Genomic DNA, 26694 nt, shown 5'->3' with positions numbered 1-26694 from the left:
TTACTTAACTGCTGGAGGTACACAACGAATTCTGCAAAGTTAAATCAACACTATGCCGAGTCTATATGGTCCTTATCAGAATTGGTGTTAATTTAACTCTTACAGAGTTATTTCAAAAATACTTTGAGTAGTTCAAACTTTTTCAAGTGTTAACATGACTTAATGTCTTGTTGAAATAACTCTGAAAAGAGTTAAACTAACACCTATTCTGGTAAGGATCATATAGACTYGGCATAGTGTTGATTTAACTCTGCAGACTTTGTTGTGTAGGCACCAGAGTTTTTCCTATGTTGTTTTATTGTGATAAGCATGTTATATGTTATATTCTTTGAGTATTTTAATTTACAGCATGGTAAGAGATTTATGTCACAACAATTTATTTTCCTTATTTGTTTCATAATCTGAATATAAATTTGTTAAATAAATACGCTTTAGCTTACACAAAGTGTGATGATATAGAGCATATTACTGCACTGAACTAAAAGGTTTATGGTAAGTCTATCGAGTGTGATAATCACAGGAATACACATAGTGCCTACAGAAAAGAAAAGAAAAATCTGAATTTTAAAAGAAAAATATTCCAAAAGGAAGTTATGTTGAATTGGCTTCGGAGTGCCGAAAATTAGAAGAGGAAAGGACCAGAAATATAAAATAATTAATCTATGATTATTGATCCATGACTGCTTAATTTTATGCATGAAAGTGCACTGCCTTGGGATCTAGCAATGCATCCGTCATGTCGGGAGCTGATCAGGGAAAAACACAAGATTAGCACAAAAGCAAAGAACATACAGGTTGTCAGAAAGACAAAGATTGCTTGCTCTATATGCAAAATGTTTTCAAAGCTCCCTCCAAACTCCATTTTCTTTTGTTCCTCTGCTAATTTCTCTCATGTTGGCAGCAGTGACAGACAGGCACGCTGAGTAATTACCACAGAAGCAAGATTGATTAGTTCTCTCAAAGATAAATGAGAAGAATGGGGATAAAGTGACACATCTAATAAGATCCTACCACCATTAATGTATCATTTAAACACAAATTTGCAGAGATGCAAAAAGCACGTCTGCTTGATGAAAACTTCAGTCCTCAATTCTGAAGTTTGGACGCCGAGCCAAGATGACAATAGCTTTTCCATTTCGCTCCGCACTGTAAGGCTTTCAGCACACATCATACGCTCTGATTAGGTATGCATGGAAGCAACAGCTTCCAGTGCTGCACTGAGAGTGCACCTTGGAATATGTATCAGATCCTGTGTCGTTTTGCATATGATGTTGTCACTACCCAAAGCTTTGAAAGACAGCTCTTGCTTACCCCAGCTATCTCTCTCTTTGAGATGCCACGAATGCGAGCATAGAAGTACAGATGTTCTTCTCCAGTGAGCAGCTCGTCGAGTGCATCCACCTGGGGACAGTAGCCGATGTTAATTCCCTGGCCACGGCAGTCCATGATGTCCACCAAGCGCCTGGGGGCAAGAAAAATATTTTTAAATGGCATCAAATATTATTTTCTCTCCGAGACATACTTAATAACTTTAGATTGTCATGTAAGCATCTGAAATATATCTGTATCCTCAAAAAAAAAAAAAAAAATGTAAAAGCTACGCTACAAACATTTACCTATTTCCTTCAACACTACACAAAAGAAAATTTGAAAAGTTTTGTGTATAAGCTAATCGTTGTACAGCTTACCCATTCCTGTCCCTGATCTGTGCGGAGCCGTCAGTGGGGCTCACGTCTCCAGTCAGCATCTTGAAGGTGGTTGTTTTTCCTGCCCCGTTCACTCCCAGGAGGCCAAAGCACTGAAAGGCAAAGACTTAACTTAATAACTCGACTTATTTAGAAAGCAGTAAGATTACATCGATGTTCATGCAAGTTTTCAGAGCTTCAGTCTACAACAATGTAGCAAAAACAAAGTTAGTGGTTTAAAACAAATAAACAAAAAGATATTGAGAAATAATTTAACCTCTAAAAGATCTGATAATAAATGCCAGTTTGGGCAATAACTTTGTAAAAGCAGTCAACAGCATCACAAAATATGGATTCTTGGGTTTACTATGTTATTAGTATTTGATTATATAATAATAGCAATAATTACAAAAACTGAATTAGGTTTAAATCTCTCATGGAGAGCTGTACAAGAGCTAAACTCTTCAGAAAACAGCATAATTTAGACATTATTTGGACTCTGCTTTGTTTGGATAATTACAGAGATTTGTTTCTGCCACAGGTTGGTAATTAGGGAAACAATGACCACTTCACTGTCACACAGCCTTTAATCAGACGCCATTGTATTACTAATTTGTGTTTTTGTTTGTGAGTTCTTACCTCTCCAGCAGGGATGCCCACAGACAGCTTCTTGACAGCAGGAACCTTCTTACTGAAATGTTGGTAGACCTTGGTGAGCTGGTTGATCTGCAGAAGGTCTGATCTGGCTGCTCCACTGGCCACCCGAAGATTCTCCGTTGCCACATCCTCATCCTCCTCTTCAAGCTCAGACTGAGGCAGTGTCTTTCTCCCCAGAATTAGATGCCTACAAAAAAAAGAGGTACTGAACCCACCATCTTCTGACACACTGCTCTACCCACTGAGCCACACTTTGCTGCACCTGCTGTATATCCAACCTCATGACAGCAAGAAGACTGAAAAAACAGACCTTGAAACAACATTCTGTACATGTTGTATTGGTTTAAAGGGTTAAAAAGAGGGCACACTGACTTAGTGATTTTTTTTAAGGACAAAAAATGAAAAAAAAAATCATTTTAACATCTGGCACCTTACCTGACTTTACGTATGAGGGTCCTGTTCAGCAAGAGGCGCAGAGTGAAGAAGACACATCCTTGGATGAGGGAAGAGATGAACATCCAGCCCAAGCTTTCTGAGGAGAATGGACTCTTGTAGGCATCAATGCCGTAGCCGCTGAGAATCTGGACCTCGATGTTCGACCTGGCCAGCAGCATCAGTCCGTTCCCAAAGCTGAACTGGGGGAAGATGAGGAATGCGTTGCTCAGCTTCCTCAGGATCTCCTGGATGATCTGTTAGGATGAAAGAAATAAAAAAAAACTAAGCTTAAAAGATCTTGTTTTTGAACTTAATGTTTTGCTCTTGGTGCTCTTGAAGTATGCTGGTTACCTCCTTGCTGTGCAKTGATATTTGTCCTAAAAAGTACAAAATGGAGGTGGTGATGATGGTGTTGATGCTGATGAAGAGGTTGATGCACACATAGGTGATGAAGGCCTTTTCCACATCTTTGAAGATACCCGCTAGCAGATACATCCATGGGAATGTGGCAAACCTGAGAGTTTGGCAAAGGAAGAATATTTTAAAACCTCCAGAAAAAACTTTAAACGAGGGTCTCTAAACAGACCAAACAGTCGATTTGAGCTTGATGAAAGCAGGCACAGAAGAATATTGAAAAAAGCAAAGTGGAAAATACCACACCACAAGGAGAGTAAACATTCAGTCTTGATGCCAAAACAGACAAGGATAAATTACTTCTTTCTTTATTCTCCAGGTGGAGGAACATCTCCTTTCCTTTTTCTCTCACRTAATCTCCTACTTCGTCTGATTGGTGGGGAAGGGGTTAGTGAGGAACAGAAGAAAAAAGTGAAACAAAGAGAGAAATGAAAAATAAAAAAGAGGAGGGAAGGAATTGAAAGAGACACACAGCTAGACAGAGACAAAGCATCTGTGTGCCATGTCCAAAAAAAAGGTGCTTGGTAGGCAGACTGTGGGTGCCAAGCCATGACAAGGAACAGAAGCAAGAAGGCTGCACACCAGACCAGGTGGGTGCAGCCTGACAGATGGAGCAGTGCGATTACTCATTGCTTGGGAGGGAGACATCTGTCTGATAAATGAGAAGCAGAGTGCTGACTCTGCCTACGATGATATAGGACTCAGTATGAGGCCTGGGAACAACAACGGCCAACACAGGGGTCTAAATTTCCACTACAGTTGGTGAATGATATAATGGAGTCTTCCGGTACAGATAAAGAAAACATAACACACTATTGGTTTGAAAAATCTGAATATCTTTATCAGAAGGATTTTAAAACTTGAGATTCATCCGTCACTGTATTAGGGTCTATTTATTACTTAGACCTCTTTCTGTCTGTCTATGGAATGACCATGTTGGGAGGGATTTTATAACAGCCTTTCAGTGCTAATGCCATCTGTTGTCAAAAGAAATTAGAAAGTAAAAAAAAATAAAAAATATATAGCTGTCTTTACGTTTGACAGCAGCAGCCTCCGTCTGGTCTGTGCTGTGAATTTAACCTCGCAGCAAACAAAGTAACACCCATTAGAGATTAGAAATCCCAGTGCATATGYGAGAAAAGGCTGTTGTAAATGCAGGAGCAGTTGAATGATCACAAGGCTTAGGAAAATCCTCTGTAAGAAACATTGGATTTTTGATTGATTCAAAGTTTCACTGTTTGCCAACAAGATTTCAGTCTTCATATTGATAATATTYTACAGGCAGCCAGAAGCTTCGTGCTGACATCTTGTTACACACTGATGCTTAGTCAGAAGCCCCTGGGCCTTACACMATAAAGCAATATGTACCCTTCCARTCAAAAAATACATCTGTGGATTTATTTTGCCTAGGATTTTATAGACTTTAAATTCTACCTTTAGAGTTTGGGGCTTGGGAGGATGAATTCACAAAAATCCAACAGGATTTCTTGCGTAAAACCCYCCCAATAACAAAGTAGGAAATTATCATATTGTGACTATTTTAGCGTTGCAACTTACAGTTTCCTTCAGTTCAAGATAAAATGACTAGTTGGTTAAACCGCCTCTAATAAATGCCCTGTAAGACGGACCCTGTATGTACWTCCCCGGCATTTAACTTGTTGAAATCACAAACCTCAAGATATAAAATTTTTGAAAAATCACTCTGGACCAGCACTTCCCTCATAGTTGTAGTATTATATTGTGGGGATGCTTTTCTTTAGTCAGGATGGGAAACTAAGTAAAGCTAAATCCAGAGCAACATTGGAAGAAAAGCTGTTAGGGGCTGTAAAAGCCTTGAGGGGAAGYTCACTTTCCAACAGGACAACGTCCTTAAGCATAAAATCAGAGCTTCAGTGTTTAGATCACAGCATATTCATGAGTTAGAAAAGCCTACTGAAAGCCCAGATCTAAGAATAACTTTCAAAGGTGACAAGAAATGGTGACATGGGGTTTTTATATAATCAGAGTTTAAGCCATACAGATGCAGAAAACCGGTATAGAGATACTCTAAAAACAAATTGAATTGAATTGAAGACAACTTGTAATCTCAAAAAGAGATGGTTCAACAAGTCATTGTCTTAAGGGGCATAACACATGGGAACTAGTTTAAAATGTTCTTCTGTAAGCAGAAAAAAATAAATARCATATTTTGCTTTACATAGTTTTGGACTTTGTGTTGGTTTATCACATAAAATCCCAATAAAAATGTATTGATGCTTGTCATCAAAAGAAAACTCAAGTTCAAGAGGCTGAATACTTTTTCAATGTAATGTGATGATCTACACCACAAAGGGTTAATTGCTACAACAGAGACTAGTTCTTGAGTCACACAGTATAGTTATTTGTTATATAACCAGATCATCTTCTTTTAAGATATGAATGAMGTTKGTAGYTTTTCAATTTTAAGGTCCCTGCTAAAAGCTGACTGAGCAAAAAATTGCATCCAGCAGGATGGAGCTGCTCAAACCTTTTTTGTTGTTGTTGTTGTTTTTAAATTAGCTACAATTTGGTAATCATCTACAAAAGTTCTCCAAGAAGACGATGTTAATACAATCCTAAATTAGAAGTAGATTATTCAGAATAAGATTAAGATGATAGGAAGAATGGGTAAGGAGTTACTGAGTGTACTACTTTGATGTGATAAAAATAAAATTATATAACTTTTAGATTTAAAAAAAAAAGTAAAGTCTCCATAGTTTTCCAATCTAAAAATGATTATAGTCACATTACAAATTTCTTAGGCCGTTTGATGCTTTTGATGTAATGTCTCCAAAGGTTACAGATTAGTAAAAAMAACATAGCTTTATAATAATCAAAGCCGACAAAATTACAGAAATTATAGATTTTTTTTAACAACAGAATTGACAGCTATTGTAGTGTGTGTTCTGGCTTTAACTGAATGATTCCTATAAATGTTGGAACAATATAATAATAGCCTAATTTCTTATCACATACTGTACACTTGAGGTGAAAAGTGCAACCACAAATGATAGCAAAAAAAAAAAAAAAAAGAGTAATTTCTAAACCTTTTCCAAAAATACTAACCCAAAGAGCACAAAAAGCAGGCTGATGGCACCCAAATTTTGTCGATCCGTAAAGGCAGGAATTTGGAAGGCAGCAATCACACAGATGGTCAGTGTCACTGGGATCAAATAAATGACCTGTGGGGCCGCAAAAACATATGASCAATTATTTACACGATTAAGTCAGGTACTGCAATGTTCCTTTCGGTATGCCGCCTCAATACAAGACATACCATGTCATAAAAGAAGTTCACAGTCCAGTAGAAGGGCTCGCTGATGCCGGCAATGTGCTGGAGCCTCTTGGAGCCACTGTGGTGCTCACTGACTTCGTAGATGGCAAAGCTGGCTGAYGCAATTGAAAATCCTGTCAGTACACACAAGGCCACCATGATATGAAGCATTCCCTCGACACTGTGGGGGAAAGAAAAAAAAAATCATTCAGACGATTGGATTAAGTTTTGCTCATACTTCTTGAAGTATCATTAATCAGAAATATTCTTGAAGAAGATATTGCAGCTTGCTTTGATTGGTGTGGACTGCAGTGAAGACAAATGAAGCAATCTACTGAGATGTGCCAGAATTCTTTGAAAATTGCTTGAAAAGGGTGGCCCATTTTTAAGCTTTGCATCCAACGATCATTAGCGACCCCTGTTGAGATCCGACTAATTTGAACAATTGAAGTGGCTAGCAATAAATGGAATCTCATTAATAAGTAATTCTTTGTWGAAAAAGATGAATGTTCCTCACTTATAACAAGATGGCACCAAAAGAAAAAAAAGAAAAAAACAAAAAAGAAAAAAACAATTAAGACAGCTTCATTGCTGTTGTGGAGGCTGTTCTGATTCGCCCATCAAAACCTTGTTGAAGCTATGTTCAATTTTTGATGGTMAAATTATTTGAAGCCCACAGTCAGCAGCTGTTCATTTCTCCACTGAAAACTGYTAAGCTACATTTAGTACTCTGCTCTAGCATGGCTAAAACACCACAGATTAGACTGAATGTCTTGCACAAGGCTGTGAGGAGGATGTGGATAATTCTGCCAGAGTGACCAAGAGTGAGGGTGAGAGAACAGCAGAGAGGGACATGTGGTGGGTGTTTTCAGGGCAGCGCTTACTACAGAAGAAAGCCAGGAACGGCAGCTACTGAGCACGCTTGTTATCAGTGCAGCCAAGATAGCCTTACAATTTCTCCCATGGGCACGGCTACAGCAAGGCGAGAATCAAGACATTTTAAGGAATACATCTGCCATATCTTTAACACAGCACAGGCCAAATCAATATATCAAGCGAGGAAGCCAAGTATTACCCTAGAGTGAATGAATGAGCAAATGTGGCTGCTGCAATATGTCAGCAGGCTGCAGCTCAGACAACAGAAGAAACTAGTGATAAGTCGCAATGAATCGACTGGTGGGAGGGTTAGCTCGACCAGGGTAACAAAAAGAAGAAGGCTTCATGAAGCAACAAGGTTGCTAAAATTCCTTCTTAGAATTTAATTTCCAAAGTGAAATACAGAGTATTTTTAATAAACTAATACTCTGAAGCCAGGGAGAATCAATCCACCTTAGTGCCACCTTAAGRATAAACACTCATTACATTGGGACTCTGATCAATAGCGCAAGCTAAGAAAAATCCATTTAGAAAATCAAATATGGATAAATACTGCTGTCATGTATCTCCCTGTCCTTAATCCACTCTGACTTCACAGTCCAATTTTTAAAAATAGAATGTTTTTTTTAAATTATTTTTATCTCAGGTCATGCAAACAAAAACTCATATTCCCTTCTAACTGGGGATCTAATTTTAGACTATTTACACCAACTGAACTGTTGATACCAGGGATGAACAGAGAAATGTGCAGGATTTGCTCAAAGATAATCGGTATTCCAATCGTTTTTAGACTGAATAGTATATGCAGCAAATCTCAGTCATGGTAATAATTAAAATTTTTGAGGGAATACACAGAAAACGTGATTCTAGCAATGCTAACACATACGAGATGCAAACATCTGCTCAAAATGTGGACTCCGCCATCCGTTTGTTGATTTAAAGTGACAGTAAAGCCATGTTTCACACTGCTCTCTAAAGCATCACCTCTGTTCTTCCCTTTGAGAAATTATAACATTAATGATGGGAAGGCCATGAAACCGTAATTTGAATGCTTGTCTTACACATTCCTATATTCCTTAAAGAGAAATATTCCAACATCAGCCTCAGCAGCTGTCATTTTTACAAAAACTGGAGATCTTAAATCCACAGCAGAATTTTCAATTGCTGCACCAGCGGTTGATATAGGTCTTTTCCATGACTTCAGCTGTTGTGCTTTTGTGTGCTGGTAATCAGTTTAGWAGAACACTGAGCTTAGTTCTTACACTATGTCTTCATCATCCATCCGGCCAAAGTAGGGGTGGCTGGAGACAGAAATGGCTGTAATAGAAAGAAACAGGGTATTTTATTATCTGTTGTAAAAAAATAAAAAAATACCACATGCAAGCTGTTTTTTCAGCACAGAATCAAATGAGCAATGATATTCTCTTAGCCTGGGACACAGTCAATTGCAAAATACACAACAAGATGATTTGATTTGCTGGGGCACACAGAGGGGGAATTGAATTTACTTTGTCATTTTCCTGTGGAATTCTAGATGCTCACTGACACAAACAACTCTTCCTCATGTCTTTGCTTACGTTTCCTGAGACGGGAAGAGCATGTGTCCACCTGAAGCACATTAGCCTCAGAACAGAATGGAAGATCAGTGCACTCCTTAAAAGCACCAAGAGTGCAAAGACGAGACATTTATGACTAATGCAAATTCATATTCATATCATGTTTGTATTTAGCTTTAGCTGCTGTAACCATTTTTTTAAATCTTGTAGAATATGCTCCCCTTTCTATGTATGTGTACTTAGCCCTAACCATGAAGAAAGGAGGTTTATTTTGACAATATCCAGTCTTGTCACACTTCTAAGCTTGGTATGGTGTGTGTATATTGGGATGAAATCTATAACGTTTCCAGGGTGTGTTACTTTTGCCTCGACATTTTCGTCTCGTTTTTTTTAGGTCGCCACTTTAAGCATTTGGCAAGCATTAGGTTATGTAATTTCTTTTAATCATATTACATAGCACTGAAGCATATGTGTGATGATTATGTGATGAAAATATGAACAAAGGATGTATTTTTTTGTAAAACGTCAAGTATTGCCACATCCACCAAGTATGTGCACAATCTACATTGTGCTATTGCAAAAGGATAGAATAATTTACATTTGTCCTCATATCATTGACTCTTCCAGCATTTGGCATGCTGATTTGGGTGAGCCTTCACCTGTGCAAAGAGTGTCTGCATAGTGTTGCATGAGATGAAGTCATGTTGTTATTAGGTAACTGCTTTGACATTTGTGATGCATTTACATAACTACTGTGGTGGTGTCATCTATGTGTGACACATATGATGTCTCTAAGTTGCTACCAACTTTTAAAGACATCTGAAACAAATCTGACATTCTGTGTTATCAGTAGAACGCAGTGTGTGTGACTTGCGTTCAGATGAAAAGGAGAGTGATGTTGGAGCTTGCTTTTTGCTAAGTTAACCCTTGTTCGTGCGAGGACTGAGGCAAACGTGGAGGACTGTGGTAAATGATACAAGTTTTATGGGTGTGGGGTCGGTCGGACCCCATTTGTAAACACAAGGGTTAACTGTGAAATGTCATCACTTTAAATTTTGTTCYCTTCTAAATAGACMATGTTTTCTACGATTCAAGTTTGCAATAGGTGYTTTATTATTCTTAGTCGTACACAATGCTACATTGCAGCTCATAACTTTGAGTTATTAAACAGCTGATAAAATGYACATTTTCTCAAGAGGTTGCTGCACAAAATCTCCCAATACAAAATGCAACACCAGTGAGTCTGATTAAAATCTACAGTCTTGACAGTAGAGACTGATGATCTAAAGTGTTACAGCACATCTGCAATAGTGGGTGGATATGGTCAGAAATCCTGTGAGGAGGGGGGATGAAAAAAACTGTTTGATGCAGACATCTAAAGGCTCCCAGCCCACTGCTTACACTGTGGTGCACAATGTGAGAGTGAGAGCATCAGTTTTGACAGATAAACTGGTCACCTTGAAAAGTAATCTCACTGGATYCACACCCTTGCCAGCCTCCCCCATTAACGGTAACATTTAAACGGCTACACGTTTTCCTGAAGCAGTTCTATCTGCTGGGGAATTAAAATGCATGCGTCTGTTCTTCTGTTCATGCGCCGTATATGTTTATMTGTGCAGTTTTTATTATTCATATGTGCATGCATGTGTGTTTGTGTCCTGCTCGAAGGCAGATGGTTGGGGTGCTTCTCAGGGCCGAAACGAAACAAAAAACGTGGGCCAGTCTTGTCTCTCTTTAGCATAGTTCCCCAGTGAGTGACACTAATTAGTATGCACCACGCATCATGCTGTTAGTGTAAGGATACAGAGCACCCCCTGGCTTTAATCTAGCAAAAATGAACCATGAGTAAACAAGCAGTTTGCAGCTGTCTTTATTTAGAACACAAAATGTGCAGGCTGCACCTGGTRATGCTGATATGCTAATATTGCTGATATGTTTTTTTTTTTTTTGCTATCCTGTGTTTTATTTTTTCTAATCAAATCTTTATATTGTGCATTAACAAGGACAAATTGTTTGCCTGAAGGAATATCAGAGATTAACAGTGAAAAACTGAGGATATAACTTCTCAAAAATATCTCAAAGTGACATTAAGCTTCAACAAATAGTAATCCTATTACATAATTATTTCTGGTATTACCTGAAGACCCTGAAACAATTTCTTAAATCCAGCTTACCGTATTTCTGTGGATCTTTGCCTGCTGGAATATTGGAACGCAGGATCAAGTTGTTGAGGCTGTTTAAGTACGCCGGCATCGTGTGGTGGCCCTCTGGATTGAACCAGACCTACGGTCACAAAGGCAAGCATTAAAAACAATCACCCACTTCACAGTGGTAAAATTCAGAAAATGTAAATTAGCTCGATGAAAGAACACCTTAAAGATTCGCAGCGCTTCAGATATTATTGCGGGAAAGCCTTTACTGCACAAGTGTCGCAGTTAAGCATATTTATGACAACAGTGACGATTTAACAGTCCAGCTCCATCTGAGAGCATCAATCTTGCAGAGTGTAATTAAGACGTTATATATTAGCTTTTAAAAACTCATCAGCACAGCAATTAAAATTATAAGACGACACTCTGTGAGCAAGTGGGAAAACAAAGTTACCTTTGACAGTGTGCGGTTTTTGGGAACGGCCTTAAGGTCCATTCGCAAGTCAGGTGGGAGCGGCATGCCAAAAGCAAAGCCGCCATACCTGAAAAATCAGAGTGGACACATCGATCAAAACAAGTCGCTCTGGTTCCTCGTGAGAAATGAAATGTGACATGCACTCTGTTTTTCAGTGGATTCTTCTCTCGTTCTCGCAGCAAATATCCAACACTGAGGTAAAAAGCATTTGAGGTAAAACCTCAAAGTGTGAACATGAAGAGTCATCCGAGGCATACAGGAGGCTAGTTTATCTCAAGCTGAGCAACAATGAGGAGAAAGCTTTGAGGAATTATCAAACAAGTTTTTACATTTCTGCACTGCTCTCTCCTCTCTATGGAAGCGCAATTTCTGAGAGACACATTTAACTAGAAAGACTCAAAGTGCTGTCACACTGTTTCTCATCTATCACGATGTATCATGGTGCATTTTACATGGGGCTAAATTTGATGAAAGGAAGCGTGTTTAGGGGATCTTAAGTCTCGTCACATCTATGCAGGGGCGATTTCTGATATGTGCAACCACCCAGGGCGGCATCTTTTGGGAGAGGCATGAGCAAGTCAATTTCAAGTAATCAATAAACTACATATATATATATTTTTAGTGGTTTTAGAGAACTGCCTGTAGGATGTAATATTCCTTAGTTCTGATTAGAAAAATGAGTAAAAATGCTCTCTTTAGTGGATATTAGAATTTATTTTGGATTTGAGTTGAGGTTAAAATGCTACACACAGCTAAAACATGAGGTTCTGTCTAAAGAGCTGTAAGCCCTAAACTGCAATGTGGATTTCTTCACTTTTCTACAAACTGCTAAATATGATACGTGTTTAGCAAAGGTAAAAAGAAATACTACTGATAAGAACTTCACAGTATGTAATTTCAGCAGCAGAGTTTCTATGTATTTCAATTAAATCAAAGGCAGTTGGAAAATAGCATGATGGGTTGATTAACAGGAAGGAAAGGTTCAGAATAAAATTCAAAATGGCATCTTCTGTAAAATGTCCAATCAAAACAGAATAAAATAGTATTTGCAAAACCACTAAAATGTAGAAAACATAATACAATTATGCAAAACATGTCAGAGATATATTTTGACTTGCTAAATCAAAATATAATCGAATAGTATTTTGCAACTCATTAATCAAACACGAGTAAAGATTTTGCTGCACCACTATTAAACAAAGGCAAATTATCCTCCATTCACCTGTTCCTGATAAAGTCATTGGCTGTAGCCACCAGGTAGTTCTCCACATTGACGCCAGTCAGATTGTAGACGATCTGAGACGAGGGGATCTCTTTGAAGGGGGGCTGACGRTTGTCCTTTTCGCAAATCTGTCATATACAGAAGACACAAATGGTTCACAATTGCCCGTTTTTTTTTGTGTTTTTTTTTACAATGATGGAGAACGTGGCCATCAGAGGAGACAAGTGAAAACACAAAAACTCACTCACTCGCACACATACTGTTCCCCCTGACCCAGACTCACCTGTTCCTGTTTGGTGCATTTACACACACTAAATGGTTTGGAGACATTCCCACTGGAGCGCCAGCTGTTTGTGCTCTTTGTGCAGATCCTTTAAGAGAAAACAAAACAACAACAACAAAAAAAAAACATTTGCAGTGAGACAAAGCAGCTCGACATGTGTTTGTGATCATACCAACATTCTGAATCTTGAAAAACGAAAGAAACTAAATCAGATCAGAAAGAGTTGATCCTGTATGTTTGCCGTACTAACAATGTGCATAACTTGTGTGTTAACTTGAGAGAAGAGTGAAAGCCACAGTGACTCATGAAGTAGCTATGAGTTTGGGTGGTTTCAGTGAAACTAGAAGTTAAATATATTCTCTGATCACAGTTTTCCAAGCTGTTTAATGTGTTGTGATATTGCATGAAATGTGTTTGTGTGGGTTATTGCTCGACTCCCACACAGTTTACTTTCCACCAAGTGGTTTAAGGGACACTATGTGCAAATAAAACAACAGACTGCTGAAATACAAGCACAGTAATTGCCAATAATGATAGTTAAAATGCTTTTTTTAGATTTACTTCTGCAAATGCAATGTTTAGCAATAATCAATGTCATTTTTCTATAGCAGAAAGTTGTGAGCAAACATGCAAACTGTTTTATGCTTTTGCTACCCTTTTTTTATGCTTCCTTTTAATGATTTTTGGAAAGGCGGGGGGTTTAAAATTCCCCATGGTTCTGCTTCATGAGTGCCAACATTGATTTGAGGGCCTGCAAGGGGAAAATCTCCCCTATAAACACGAGGTGTTTATGGAATACAGATGATGCTGTCACATCGCAGAGACCTGCTGGAGGCTCTCAGCCTCGTTCCTCGAGCTGAGCAGCAAGGAAATGAAGAGGAGAGACATGAGAGAGAGACCAGAGAGAATGAAAAATAAAAGACTGGAGAGAGGCTGTCCAGTAAAATAAAATAAAGAGAGAACCAGGAGGCACGGGAAGAATAGCAATCGCTGGGAAGAGAAGAGGCAGTTAGCAAAATGAGTGTATTTTTTAGCAAATGGGAACAGCTGGAAGCGTAATTACGTACTGGTTATCAGAGTCGTCGAGGCAGGCGTTATCGATCCCAGGGAATGACATCATGGTGTCCACCAGATGGCTGGATTGAGGATTCTGGTTGCTGTAGAGTCAGAAAACACTCAGCTTAGACTTAAAGGTACCATGAATTTTTCAAGCAAAATGATGCAACCTAAAACAAAAAAAAAAAGTCAGTCTGAGGGGCTTAACTGAGATTTTTTTTTAGTTTATTTTAAGCCAGGTTGCATAAAACCAATATATTAATCCTGGAACTGACATGTCGACACAATTAGTGATATTCCCTGAAAAACACAAGCACATGAAAGGCAGAGATGAAAGGAAAGCGTGAAACCACTGACCTGCCACTTTAGATTTAGCTGGTTTAGTTTGAGTCACCCCCTTCTCTTTATTTAAACTCAGGAATACACACTCATAAATAAACAATGAGATAATTACTATTGTTGATACAAAAAAATAAGCAAAAAAACAGAAAACTAGATGCCTGAAAATAATGATAAAATCTACAAACAGGGAAGCCTCATGTGCATCTAATCTGCCTTTGTGCCCCCCACACGTAGCATTCCTGCTAAATATAATGAAGTGTCACATTTTTTGGCCTAATTTGTGTGTCAAGTTAAAGAGGTGTAGGAGGAGTGTCCGCTCCATCTTTGATATGGATTCACACTTCAGCGTTTTCTCCCCTGCTTCATGTCCCCTTGATCAAACAACAGAACATGTTGAGGATGAAGCCATCTCACGATCTACTGACACTCTTCATCTCTCTCCCTTTGATCAAGCATCGCGGCTCTCTGCATCTCGATGACCTCGAATCTTTGCATTCTTTGCCAGCACCTTTTACTTAAAGTCCATCTGCCCTTCAACAAACTACCACTTTAAATTGACTGTACACGAGCTACATGCAAATTGCGTGGAAAGAAGTGATAAAATCACGCATTTGTGGAATATCCTGCTATTTCTATTTCAAATGCTCCGAGATTGTTTCCCGTGAAATCAGAGTGGCGTTGCTTCTTTTGGGTTATTTCCTATACGCAACAACAAAAAAAGTCCTGACTGAAACTGCGCTGATAAGGACTTTAAAATTCCCCTGACMAAAAAAAAAARAAAAAAAAAAAAAAAAAAAAAAAAAARMATGTGATCAAATCACATGCTTTTAGTTTCCAGCTGAGGGGAGTGATTGCACAAGCGCTACCATTTGTCTGGAGCCCTGATTAGCCTGATTTACTTCTTTGATTTCCATTTCTGGTGTGGTCTGTAATTTCTCTGCCAAAGGGATCTGACCTGAAGAACGAGTAGCTCGGCCCGACGTTGTAGAGAGCAGGGCTGAGCTCCAGCTCAGGATAGTGCTGCACGTCGCTCTTGACGGAGCCCAGGCCCATAGCGACTGTCACAAAGAGAACAGGAAGCAGGAGCTGGGCGAGCAGGCTCTTCCAGTCTCTCCGGCTGTGATGGAACCTCTTGATCAGAATGGCTGTCAGCTGCTGCCAGGCCAGGGCCAGGCCAGATAGAGTGGATGAACCGGTAAGGTCTGGAAAACATCAACAAGGTGTTTTTTGGGGGGTTTTTTTATGTACAATGATCATAGAGGATAAAACTGTTACAGAATATATTATCCCTTTGAGGAAATGCTGTGGTCTGTACAGTTATTGCCATTTCAAGTCAAAGACCAACAAAGATTTGTGCATAATTATTAAAGTTATGCAACATAAATATGTGAACCCAGGAGGGGAATCTGCCTTTTGCCCTTTTTACTTTGATACCCCCAAAGAACTGCAACTAATTGCCTTCACAAGTTACCTCATCAATGAATCCCCCTGTGTGCAACTTAATCTAAGCATAAAAGTAACTTTTCATGTAGGACAACTATCAAATGAGTTCTCAAAACAATGTTAAAAAGAAAGTCATTGCTAGGAAAAGCAATAAATAATAGAAACAGAAGCAATAAGGAGCGATGTCTTCTGGTCTGTTGAGCCTAAAGATTTTGACTTACCAAGTATGGTGGAAAACTACAACATGCACATCACGCTTAAAACCAACAACCCTGGAAAAGCGCCGGTTAGAGGGGAATTCTTTAGATGAAGCCATATTAACGTGTAACAATGGCCCAGGCAAATTCCAGATATCAAATCTAAAGAAAATGTTGTTCTCTGAATGAGCTTTACCCATTGTGCAAAGAAGAAAGCACAAAGCAAGCTGGTAGCAGACTCCCTTAAAGCTGTAACTGAACTGCAGCAAAATGTGTTTCTACAAAGTTTTCACTCAACAAGTTGATAATAAATACACTTTTTGGGTAGTTTTTCATGCGTTTAACATTTTTTAAATGTTGGAAACTGCATTAAATTACTGTGAAATCTGTGATTGTAGGATGGCAAAAATGTAAGCAGCTTATGGGAAGAGAAATACTTCTGAAAAGCGCTGTAGGGGATTAATGGAAAACCAGATGAAGAACAGGAAGAGAAAAGAAGCAACAGTTGAAGCGAGCAATGAAAACAGGATTTCAACTCACTGATCTTGTCACCAGCGAAGCAGCTGCTTTCACAGGAGTCTGATGAGAAGCTGTCGATAGATGCAGTGTCAGAAATTGTCTCAGAGATAGACAGAGGTCCGTCCTTGCCGTCTGGGCTTCCACTGGTCAACTGGAGGAACATCTGCATGCGTCCAAGTAAAAAGGCTGCATTCAGTCATGGCTCAGCCACCATTTTCATTTTTCATATGTGGTTGTGTAAAAGCTCACCTCCTCCAGCGTGGTGTCAGACACGCCGTAGCCCCCAAGCTGAAGATCGTCCAAGTTGGCATCCAGCGCAGTCAGGAGGGAGCGATATGATGAGGCGTTGGATGAAGTGAAGGGGGGCAGAGAGTAGACCACATCACCCCTCTGGGCTTCTTTAAGCCGTGCTTCAGGAAGATGAGCTTGGATGAAGGCCTTGAGGTCAGCACTGTCGATTCGCTCAGCTTCTGGGCTTTGGATCTGTAACAACAACAGCAGAAATTTTAAAGTCTACTTTTTCCTACACAATCCTGGATACTGAGACAATGATTTGGAGTTTTAACATTTGGAGAAGAGTTTATAAATTTATTGTTCAAAAAAACAAAGGTCTGCAAAATAAACAACTTAGTACTAATAGAGAAAAAAAACTTCTAAAAAAAAACCCAGAAATAAACTAAATTCTAAGTACTGGTTGTACAAAATACAATATAAATGTCACGCTAAGAATGTGGGAGGGTTTAAAAGAGAGTCACCAGATTCTTGCCTTTGGTCTGAACTTTGGGCAATCTTTGGTGTTTGAAATAGGTAAGGTTTGCCATATTGTTAAGTTTACATCTGTTCAAGTCGTAAGCATTACCTTTAAGTTCAATGTTCTTCATAAAAAGCTAATGCTATGTTTAAACTCGTTCGTGCACAACACAAGTCAAAAATGTAACTCATGCGAGTGCCGTCAGTCACAAAAAACAGCTAAAGGTGTATGCATGTGTGCACACAGTATGTTGCAAAACTCAAAGCTCATTTTAAGGAGTTTATAGCTTCAGTCAGATTTGTAATGTAAGTAGTGCCTATCTCTCAACGAGAATGTCAAAACCTAGAATTAATTTCCATATGAGCGGTCAAGTTTCTCCATAATAGTGTATTGTGAAATGTGTCGATTTATGCCGGCCAAGAGCTATCCTTGACTGCTATGGTAAACAAGAGATATTCAGGTTCTCCCAGCGCTTTGGGGATAAAGGTTGTGCCCTACCATCTCTCAACTCTGTGTTATGCAAATATTATGACATTGACAACAAGCAGCTCTGGCGTAACATGAAATATTTGACTTACTAGATTGAATAAATTCTGAGCACAAACTCATGTTGAAGAAGAAAAAAAACAGCAGTAAGTTGAGTTTTCACTGGTTTAATATCAGTTTTCATTGCTTTGCACCGACATGCCTGCATGCCTGTGAGGATGATTACCTTTTTGGTGAGGGTGAGCTTGTAGCCTTGACCCAGCTTGTCTTTCAAGTAGAAGGGTGAGCCGCAGCATTTCAATCCACCTCTCTCCAAGAAGGCGATCCGGTCGCTCAACACTTCAGCCTCGTCCAAGTGGTGGGTGGACATAATAATGGTCCGGTCTGAAAGGACGCACATATATGAGAAAAAGCTGCATCGTTGACTCGGGGATTATTGAACCAATAAATACAGATCAAACAGAGTTATTACAAAGGAAAAGAAACAAGAAATATCGTCGTACAAACTGTCATAAAAAGCAGTTTTATGAGTGTTTGTTTCTGAAATTGACTAGGAACTCTCACTGCAATAACTTCTGAAATAGACCTTAACGCAATTTTTTTATTTTATCTTTCGATTTCAGTCAAGGCTTTACATACATGAATATATTGTTAAGTCAGAGATTTTAGCAATGGAGTTGAATGTTCTTTTTATGTTTGTATAATTTTATAACACTTCAAAGACTTATTTATAACACAAGATTTTTTATTTTATAAACCTTTGGACTAACTCATCTGGAGGAAATTTAGGCTTCAACAGCAGACATGGAAAACAACGTCATGCAATTATAAAAAAAAGCTAAGAGTCATAAACAGGAAAAACTAAATTAAAAAAATATTATAGGAAACATAAAAAAATGAAACAATGAATTGTAATCCTGTCAAGCGATGATGTCAGGGAATTACACCCCTTAAAAAGCAATCATCTGATAAATAATCTGAACAGCAAAACGAATAAGCAGGCAATGTAACTCATTGAGAAGTAGTCTGCTTGACTGCAGCGGTAACGATCAAGTCTCTCTGGAAACAAAAGCCAAAGACTAAATTGTTTTATTAAATCCCAGGCAGTGATATTTCCGCAATAGTTGTCCATTTTGTTGACATATTTTCAGGGGAGTGATTCTTCTGAGACCATGGTGGTTGAAATGTTAAGATGTGGAGCACATTGGCCGCCTCTGGCTCAGTGTAAGTTGCTGTTAGATGACCTGGGATATTTTTTTTGTCAAATCAAAGCAACTTCTGAAAGTGATTGGGGTCACCTTTGCCTGAGAGCCTAAGCTGCACTATAAATGATCAGCAAAATATGGATCACAACAAAATCGGGCTTCAGCTATTTTCTGGAAGTTTGGCTGTTTGATCAGAATGTTATGAAATCAATTTAGAACTCAGATGACATAGCAGAAAAAAAAAAAAATTAAACAAGCTATTTTATGACAGCTTCATCAGCAGTGTTCTTTCACAGCTTTGCCAGGAATGCTGATTGACTGTGGATAAATCCATTCTGACAGGCCTTACCGCTTCCCTGCATCATGGAGTTTGTAGTTTTAACACAGCATAATAACTACCTCATACTGAAAACGCAGTACAACAATAACCAAATATCTGTAGCTAGAGCTACAAATCACAGAATAAACGGATGACACCAGAGCAGAGTTCTTATATAAAAAAAAAAAAAAAAAGAAGAAGCACTGGACATATAAAATTACAAATTTAAGTCATAGCCAAATCTATTATAAGACCCAATCTTAAGCCTTGTGAAGGCCTAAGATTATTAGATTTAGGAATCAGATTGAAATTCTTGTAATATGCTGTGGGTGTTTCGTGCAAAAGTACTTAACTGCAGCTGTAACATTGGCAAATGGTAATAATAGCCACAGCATTGACTGATATAAAGTGCATTTTGTGTACTGTCAGTATTTAAGTGAGACTCACTCTTCTTATGCTGGATAACAATGTCCCAGATGCTGCGCCTGGAGCAGGGATCCACTCCCGTTGTGGGCTCATCCAGAACCACCAAGCGAGAGCCTCCAATGAAGGCGATGGAGATCGAGAGCTTGCGCTTCATGCCACCTGACAAGGTGTCAACCCGCTTGTGTCTGTGAACGTACAAGTCCGTCTCCTCCAGGATCCTAGAAGACAAGTCAATGGAAAACGTTTAATCTCGAGCTCGTGTGGACATTTTTTCCCCCGCGTTCGGGCTGAGTGTTGGCTCGTTAAGTTCCATTAATTAGCCATCAGAGGTTTGCATTGCAAGAGACGTGGAGCGTTTTTGCCTTAAGGTACAAGCTTAATACCGCTCCTCTTGTAAAACTGAAACCCTCCAGAAAGAGTCTCATGATGCAATATAGCTTGAGATGAAGCAGAATAAAAAATGAATTCCGCCCTAAACTGATTTAAGAAGTTACAAAAAGGACTAAAATAGATATAAATATTACACATTGTTGTAAAAATACATTCCTGCAACTTCTTCCCAGTGCTCGGCCCTACATCTGTGGGACAAAAAGACACTTTGCAAATAATGAAAATCTGAAGTAAGATTCGAGTTAGAACTACCGTTTTACAGAAGCCTTGACATTCTTATAAATCACAGTAGTTATTGCTCTAAAATCTGTTCAAGTAAAGAAAATCAACACAACATTAATTTAATACATTCATATTTTATCCCACCGGTTTATTGAACTAATATTTCTCCTAAGATTCTCATAACGCCCACACTTTCAAACTAGAAGAGGAAGAAAGACGCTACGCAAAAGACATTCTTCTACATCCTCTGGGGGGGAAAAAAATGAAAGACCAAATTTAACTGGTACATAATCTTTGAGTCTTTTGGATGCATTATATACAGCAGTCTCCCTCTCTGACAGATTTGCCACTCACGTGCGGATTTGCTCTCGCAGTTCTCCTTGTGACCACTGTGGGGCCTTGATCTGGCCGTACAGCAGCAGGTGCTCCTTGATAGTCATGTGGTCGAAGAGGACGTCATATTGCATGCAGACTCCAAGCTCTCGGCGGACTTTTTCTATGTTTGTCTGCATGTCCTTGCCATACACCTCGATGGAGCCAGATGTTGGGGGGTACAGACCAGTCAGGAGGGACCTGAAAATAAAGTCGAAAAGAAACAACAGTAGAAGAAAAACGTTTTTATTCCACTTTTTGATCCACATGTTTCTCTTGAACAATTCCTTATTACTAGTTTTTATGGAGCAAAAAAAAAAAATTATCATTGTATTTCCTCAATGTTATTTAATCTGGTAATGCTGCAGAACTCATTACATGTCCCCCTGGATGAGCGCATCAGCAAAATGAGTCACATATTAAAATGTAAATGTAAGTGCTCAAGTTGATGAAGATCCGTTGGGCTAATTTCTACTGCTGTGCATTTGCTGTGCCAGATTTGGACAGAACAATCTGTCAGCACTGAGCCACTGAAATGATTAAAGGGATGCACACATCTAATCTTAAAAGCAGCTGCATCGGTTATCATGAGTTGGGACTCACAGATAAAGCCGACAAAACCACAAAAAACAATAAGAACGGGTCCACACGTACATGGTGGTTGTCTTGCCAGCTCCGTTGTGACCGAGCAGTGAGGTGACATGACCCTCATGGAAGTTGACATTAAGGTTTTGAATAGCTGTTTTGTCGCCATACAGCTTGGTGAGACCGTGGAGTGCAACTCCCACTGGGAGCTCAGAGAAATCCTCGCCAGCTTCGTAGGACAGGCTGCTTTTGCCTGAGAGAAACATAAACATTGAAGAAAATTGCAAATCAAACAGAATTGGAGTAGGAGCTAAATTAAAAATGACAAAAATTATAAATAAACCAGAGAGGTAAGAGGAAGAAAGAGCATTCTTGCCGTGTGTACCTTTGCCTTTGCCGTCTGCAAAGACAGGCTGGTTTTTCTGCATGATGTTGGAAAAGAGGAGTCCTTTGCCTGCACTTTTGTTTGTCTGAAAACTGCTGCACATGTCAGTCCAGTAGGAGAGCTTGAATGGGAAATACCATGGAGCTGGGATTCCATATTTTCCTGATGGGTTACAAAGAAAGAAGTAGATGTATTTGAAGAAATGAAAACAGGCAAGGTCTTAAGAAGACGTGTCTGCAGCAGCACACGGAAAAGAAGCTAGATTTATTATTTAACTCAAATGCTGCATTTATGATTTTGATTAGATGTTAGGAAGTCTTAACAAAACAACCCAGACTCAGTTTGTTGTGTCAGAGAGGAGACTAAAAAGAGCCTCATAATTTATCAACAGGTTGATGAAACCACATCGTCCAGAAGATCAAATAGGAAATGGTGATATAAAATTATACTGCATAATAATATAGACGCAGAAAAGAGAATAAAAATATTATATTTTGTAAGGAATTATATATACAGTACAGTAATTTTGTTAAATTCAATTGCTTATAGAAGTCCTATTAGACATTATGGCGTTTTTGTTGTCTTAGCAAAGTAAAACTATAAACCACGAGTCCTTTTAATCGACTTTGGAGGCTGGACACCTGCTCCAGGAAATCAAACCCATGACATTGTCGCATTGAATAAAACTAGGATTGATTCAGTCTATATTTGTTACAACATTGGGTTAGGAAAATTATCGAAATTGGATGGATTGTATTCCAGCAGTTTTTATAGTACAGTAGATGCGGAAATATTATCAAGAAGTGCATCAGAAAGTAGCAGCACAAACCAACAACAACCAATAATTAGAGGCTTCACCTGGGAAAACTGTCCTGATGTAGGCCCCGATGAGGAAGTACAGAAGGGAGTCAATGAGCAAGAACCAGCACAGCCAACCAAACGTTGATGTGTCTCCAGCTATGGGCGAGGTGTAAGAGTTGCTCCACTGAATTCCTAGAGGAGAATAGAAGAGTGAATGCTTGATTCAGCTGGCTGAAATATCAGAAACATTCTGATGGTATTCAGGTATTCGTAAGCTCATACCTTCTCCCTGGGCCTCGTAGCGGGAAATGTATTGACTGGCATAGCTGAAGCAGGTCGGTGAAAACAAACTCTGTCAGAAAAGTGAAGAAGTTTTTGACAGGAGATCAGAAGCAAAGAAATATATCCCTTTTTTAATTATTATTTCTTTTTTTTTACAAATCTATGTAATGTGAAAATGTGGCTCTTTCAAAATACAGTACAAAGATGTTTTTCAAGGTAAATTGGTTTTAGATATTTGTAGTCAGAAAGTCTGACCTCCGATTAATACTCATCAGACAGCAGGGAGTAAGCTTAAAAAAAAAAGCTAAGGTTGTGTCATGCAAATGAGTGCACAGATTTTTAGAAAATTACTTTGTCCTTCACCACACGCTACCTTTCAATATGCTGGAAAACAAAAAGATGGGATGTCGATTTTAATTTTTTTTAGTCGTTATATTTATACAGCAAAACATTTTGGAGTAAATAAACTAAATTATAGCTGTCTTTATCCCCAAAGAGCAATTTAAAAAAATAACATTTTAGTTTTTAGTTTTACGCACATTATAAAAAAACATAAAACCACTTCAGAGTATGCTCACCAGAGCGCTCTTCTGGGAAAGCGTTAGGTTAGTCTCGACGGCCATGACAATGATGAACGGGAAGAAGCTGAGGATGTAGATGAGGCTTCCGCTCAGACCAGCGATGTAGGTCTTGTCGAAGAAGGAGCTGATCAGGTAGCAGAAGGAAATGATGTTCAACCCGACGTCGCAGAGGTAGAGGAAGACGAGGAAGCCGTCGCTTTTGGGTAGGATGTTTCCAAACTTCAGCACCAGCGTGAGGACGATGATGGTCAGGATCAGGAAGCCGGCGCACTCCAGGAACCAGGCAAAGAAATGACTGAGCTGATTCACACCCATCATTTTCATGTACTGCAATTGGAAGGGAAATATTGTGGTGAAGTACGTCGGTTTGGAGAATGTGGTCAAAAGAGATGTCTAAACTAAAAGGAGACTGGATAAATAAATGCTACACTTCATAGTTTTTTTATTTGTAAAACATTTTGAAAGCCTTCTATTTTGCAGTTGTGTGCTCTGTTCCCATATCAGATTAGAATAATAAAATGAACTGCATATTGTCGTTCCAACATGATAAAATGTTATTAAAAAAAAGTTATATAGGTATAAAATCTTGTGTAATAACTGCAGTAAATAGCAATCGGTCTTATTGCCTATTTACAATAAATCCAATAAATCATAAATTATTAAAAGTAAGCAGGCTACAATACAATGCCGTCAGTTTTCAGGTAGAGAAAAACACTTTACCTCATGCAGCCTCAGCTCTCTCTCATGAACAAGTTTTTTCACGAAGTCAGCCACGAACAACACCCATGGTATCATCAGCAAGAGAGGGAAGACAAAAGAGATGGCCTCCAGATACCTGAGAAATACAGAGATGCCAGCTGTCAGTCAGACTCTCTGCAAACCAAACATCCAGGCGGATGGAGGGGCCTATCCGTCAGTCAGTCACCGGCTTGACAGAGTGAGGAGAATACGGGTATGCTGACAACCGCATTGTCATTCTCGTCCTGCTATTGTTTACAAAAATAGATTAATCCGTATTGTGTTTTTCTATTGTTTGACCACTCGAACTAACAGCCTGAAAATTTAGATCTTGGTGGATGCGGTGTGACATTTACTTAATTTTTATTGATTTTTTTTTTTTTTACAGATTTTTTTCTCAGAATGTGTACTGTTTAGGTGACAAATCAAAAAAAAAAAAAGAAAAGAAAAAGGTAGCGCATAGTCTCTTACAGCTGGTCAAAAGGCAGCCAGCTGGGGAGAGAAGCTCCACTGGCTCTTCTCAGATGAGATATGAACGCTGCTAAAAGCTGCACTCCAGGGCAAGTGCACATATAGACATTAAATTCAGCAATAATTTATTGAAAACCATGTTGCGTGGCAATGGACAAGTTAATGTCAAAACCATGTTGGGTATGTTTTACAGAGAGAGAAAAATGCTGTTCTTAAAGGAGATTTTTTTTTTTGTTTAGTTTTTTTTTTTTTATAGTGCATGGGGTATTCAGTATATGGAAGGTTTTCAAAAATGAATGCACAATTACAGCGAATGTCAATGTACATGGTTCAGAGCTAATTACACCGTGACAGGTTCCTGTGAATGACTACTTACTGTCATTCTCAAGTGGCAAATGAATAATGGAATAGCATACATTATTCCACATCAATGCTTGTTCCCCCTGAGTGAGAGTGCGTATCCTTTCATGCCGCCTTGCACGCATTTATGCGTCGACTCCGTACACATCCATTTGTACGAGTCCGCTAACGCAGAAAACTCACTCGTCTCGCAGAAAGCAGGGATAGGGGAAGGGTTGCAGCTGCACGGCCGGCTCTGTGACTTTCTGCCCGGTCTGGGTTTCGATGATGGCCCGGTCGATGTTCTCCTGCAGGTAGACGAACCCTCGGTTGTAGCGCATCGTGTTCCTGGCCGAGATGTGGTTGTCCTTCACAAAGTACGGGTTCCGTGCCCGGTCCGTACGCATGACGTTGTCCATGTGCATTCGGATGGTGTAGCTGACTTTGGGAGGCAGTTCAGTCGAGGAGGAGGATCTGGCCTCACGTTTCCTTGACGAGTCTTCAGTTTTAAAGATGACACCTAAAGAGCGTACAGCACATGCAGTATGTATTCACAAATCAACGGCTTGTTGCCTTTCATAAGCTACAGCTTATTTTTGCTAAGCCTCCTAATCTCAGCTCATTATTAACAGCCTTTAGAGAAAACAGCGAAACGACACAGATGCACATAGAGAAAGCTGTGAATTATCACATACTGTGACAAAATAGCATCTTGTGCAGTTGAAAGCCAAGCTGTAGTTCTCTGTTGTGTAGGATCTAATAAGCCATCTTGTGAAATGTTCCTATTTTCTCAGTTTAGCATAATAAACTGCATAATCTGTCTTTTTTTTCTTATGCCACTACGGCGTTCTCCTTTTATTTATGTTGTCAGCATTTTGAATTGTCTGCTGAAATGTGCTACACAAACAAACGTGCCTTTGATTCTTTTATTTTTCCAATGATCTTGATTAAATAAGATAGCTCACACTTAACCCAGTTGTCTGAAAACAAAACGTTCACATCGGTCCAAACAGAACCAGACCTGCATGGCAGATGGATGACCTGATATTTACTCACTTCCATAGAGCTCACGGTTTCTGGCGAGCTCCTGGGCCACGGCGTTGAGCTCCTCAGCGGAGTCATAACCACGGTAACGGTCAAACTTGATGCAGGAGGAGACCTTCACCATGAGATTTGACAAACTGCTGATCTGATCAAGTATCTTCTTGTTCTTATGCAGCATCTCTGTGATGTTAGCTGTGAAAGAAAACACCTTTTAACAATGAGCAGAAATAGTCAAACCTAAGTGCTGCCTTGTGTTAAGAACAACACTCTTTGTTGTGGAAGTTGTTACTGTGAGGACGACACTGAAAGATGACTATTTTCATGAGTGGTGAGAAGATCTTCTCTGAATATTCTCTGAACATTTCAAAAGGTTTGGAGCAAATCTTTAACGTATCATCAAACCAAAAGCTATAGGTCCCACTTTTTCAATTTAGTTTCATTTGACAAGGTTTACATGTGTTCACATCTAAGAGATGAGATATTTCAATGATAACTGAATCTAATAAGTCTTCTCAAACCTCTTTCATCTGATTTGAGATGAAAAATGTGAACCAATATAAATAAGTTCTGCATAAATTTGAGGAAAGAGTGAATTTTCATATTTTCCTGCTGTCTAAAATTCTTACAACAATGTGAAACAATACTATGCTCTCTGCTCTGTTAAATTGTAATTTTGACATATACCGCATTCCTTT

At 39.0% G+C, this 26694-nt stretch overlaps 1 protein-coding gene across 1 annotated transcript in view; it reads right to left on the bottom strand.

Annotated features, from left to right (window-relative positions):
• abca12 (ATP-binding cassette, sub-family A (ABC1), member 12) overlaps positions 1-26694 on the bottom strand; it is a 67039-nt gene that overhangs the window by 8238 nt on the left and 32107 nt on the right. The window contains exons 39-65 of the mRNA XM_008403885.1: positions 26012-26191; positions 25160-25475; positions 24128-24242; positions 23405-23734; positions 22827-22896; positions 22602-22736; positions 21744-21905; positions 21428-21611; positions 20756-20974; positions 19811-20007; positions 18066-18223; positions 16852-17085; positions 16624-16765; positions 15399-15645; positions 14113-14202; positions 13046-13133; positions 12763-12890; positions 11520-11607; positions 11090-11198; positions 8622-8676; positions 6487-6664; positions 6276-6391; positions 3129-3291; positions 2778-3031; positions 2325-2529; positions 1689-1798; positions 1312-1462 (exon numbers count right to left, since the gene is read on the bottom strand). Coding sequence (XP_008402107.1) covers positions 1312-1462; positions 1689-1798; positions 2325-2529; positions 2778-3031; positions 3129-3291; positions 6276-6391; positions 6487-6664; positions 8622-8676; positions 11090-11198; positions 11520-11607; positions 12763-12890; positions 13046-13133; positions 14113-14202; positions 15399-15645; positions 16624-16765; positions 16852-17085; positions 18066-18223; positions 19811-20007; positions 20756-20974; positions 21428-21611; positions 21744-21905; positions 22602-22736; positions 22827-22896; positions 23405-23734; positions 24128-24242; positions 25160-25475; positions 26012-26191 — 4424 coding nt within the window. The remainder of the gene's footprint in view (positions 1-1311; positions 1463-1688; positions 1799-2324; positions 2530-2777; positions 3032-3128; positions 3292-6275; positions 6392-6486; positions 6665-8621; positions 8677-11089; positions 11199-11519; positions 11608-12762; positions 12891-13045; positions 13134-14112; positions 14203-15398; positions 15646-16623; positions 16766-16851; positions 17086-18065; positions 18224-19810; positions 20008-20755; positions 20975-21427; positions 21612-21743; positions 21906-22601; positions 22737-22826; positions 22897-23404; positions 23735-24127; positions 24243-25159; positions 25476-26011; positions 26192-26694) is intronic.

This window comes from Poecilia reticulata, linkage group LG2 (assembly GCF_000633615.1).
Source record: "Poecilia reticulata strain Guanapo linkage group LG2, Guppy_female_1.0+MT, whole genome shotgun sequence".
Lineage (NCBI taxonomy): Eukaryota > Metazoa > Chordata > Actinopteri > Cyprinodontiformes > Poeciliidae > Poecilia > Poecilia reticulata.
This window is presented reverse-complemented; position numbering and strand designations above follow the sequence as displayed.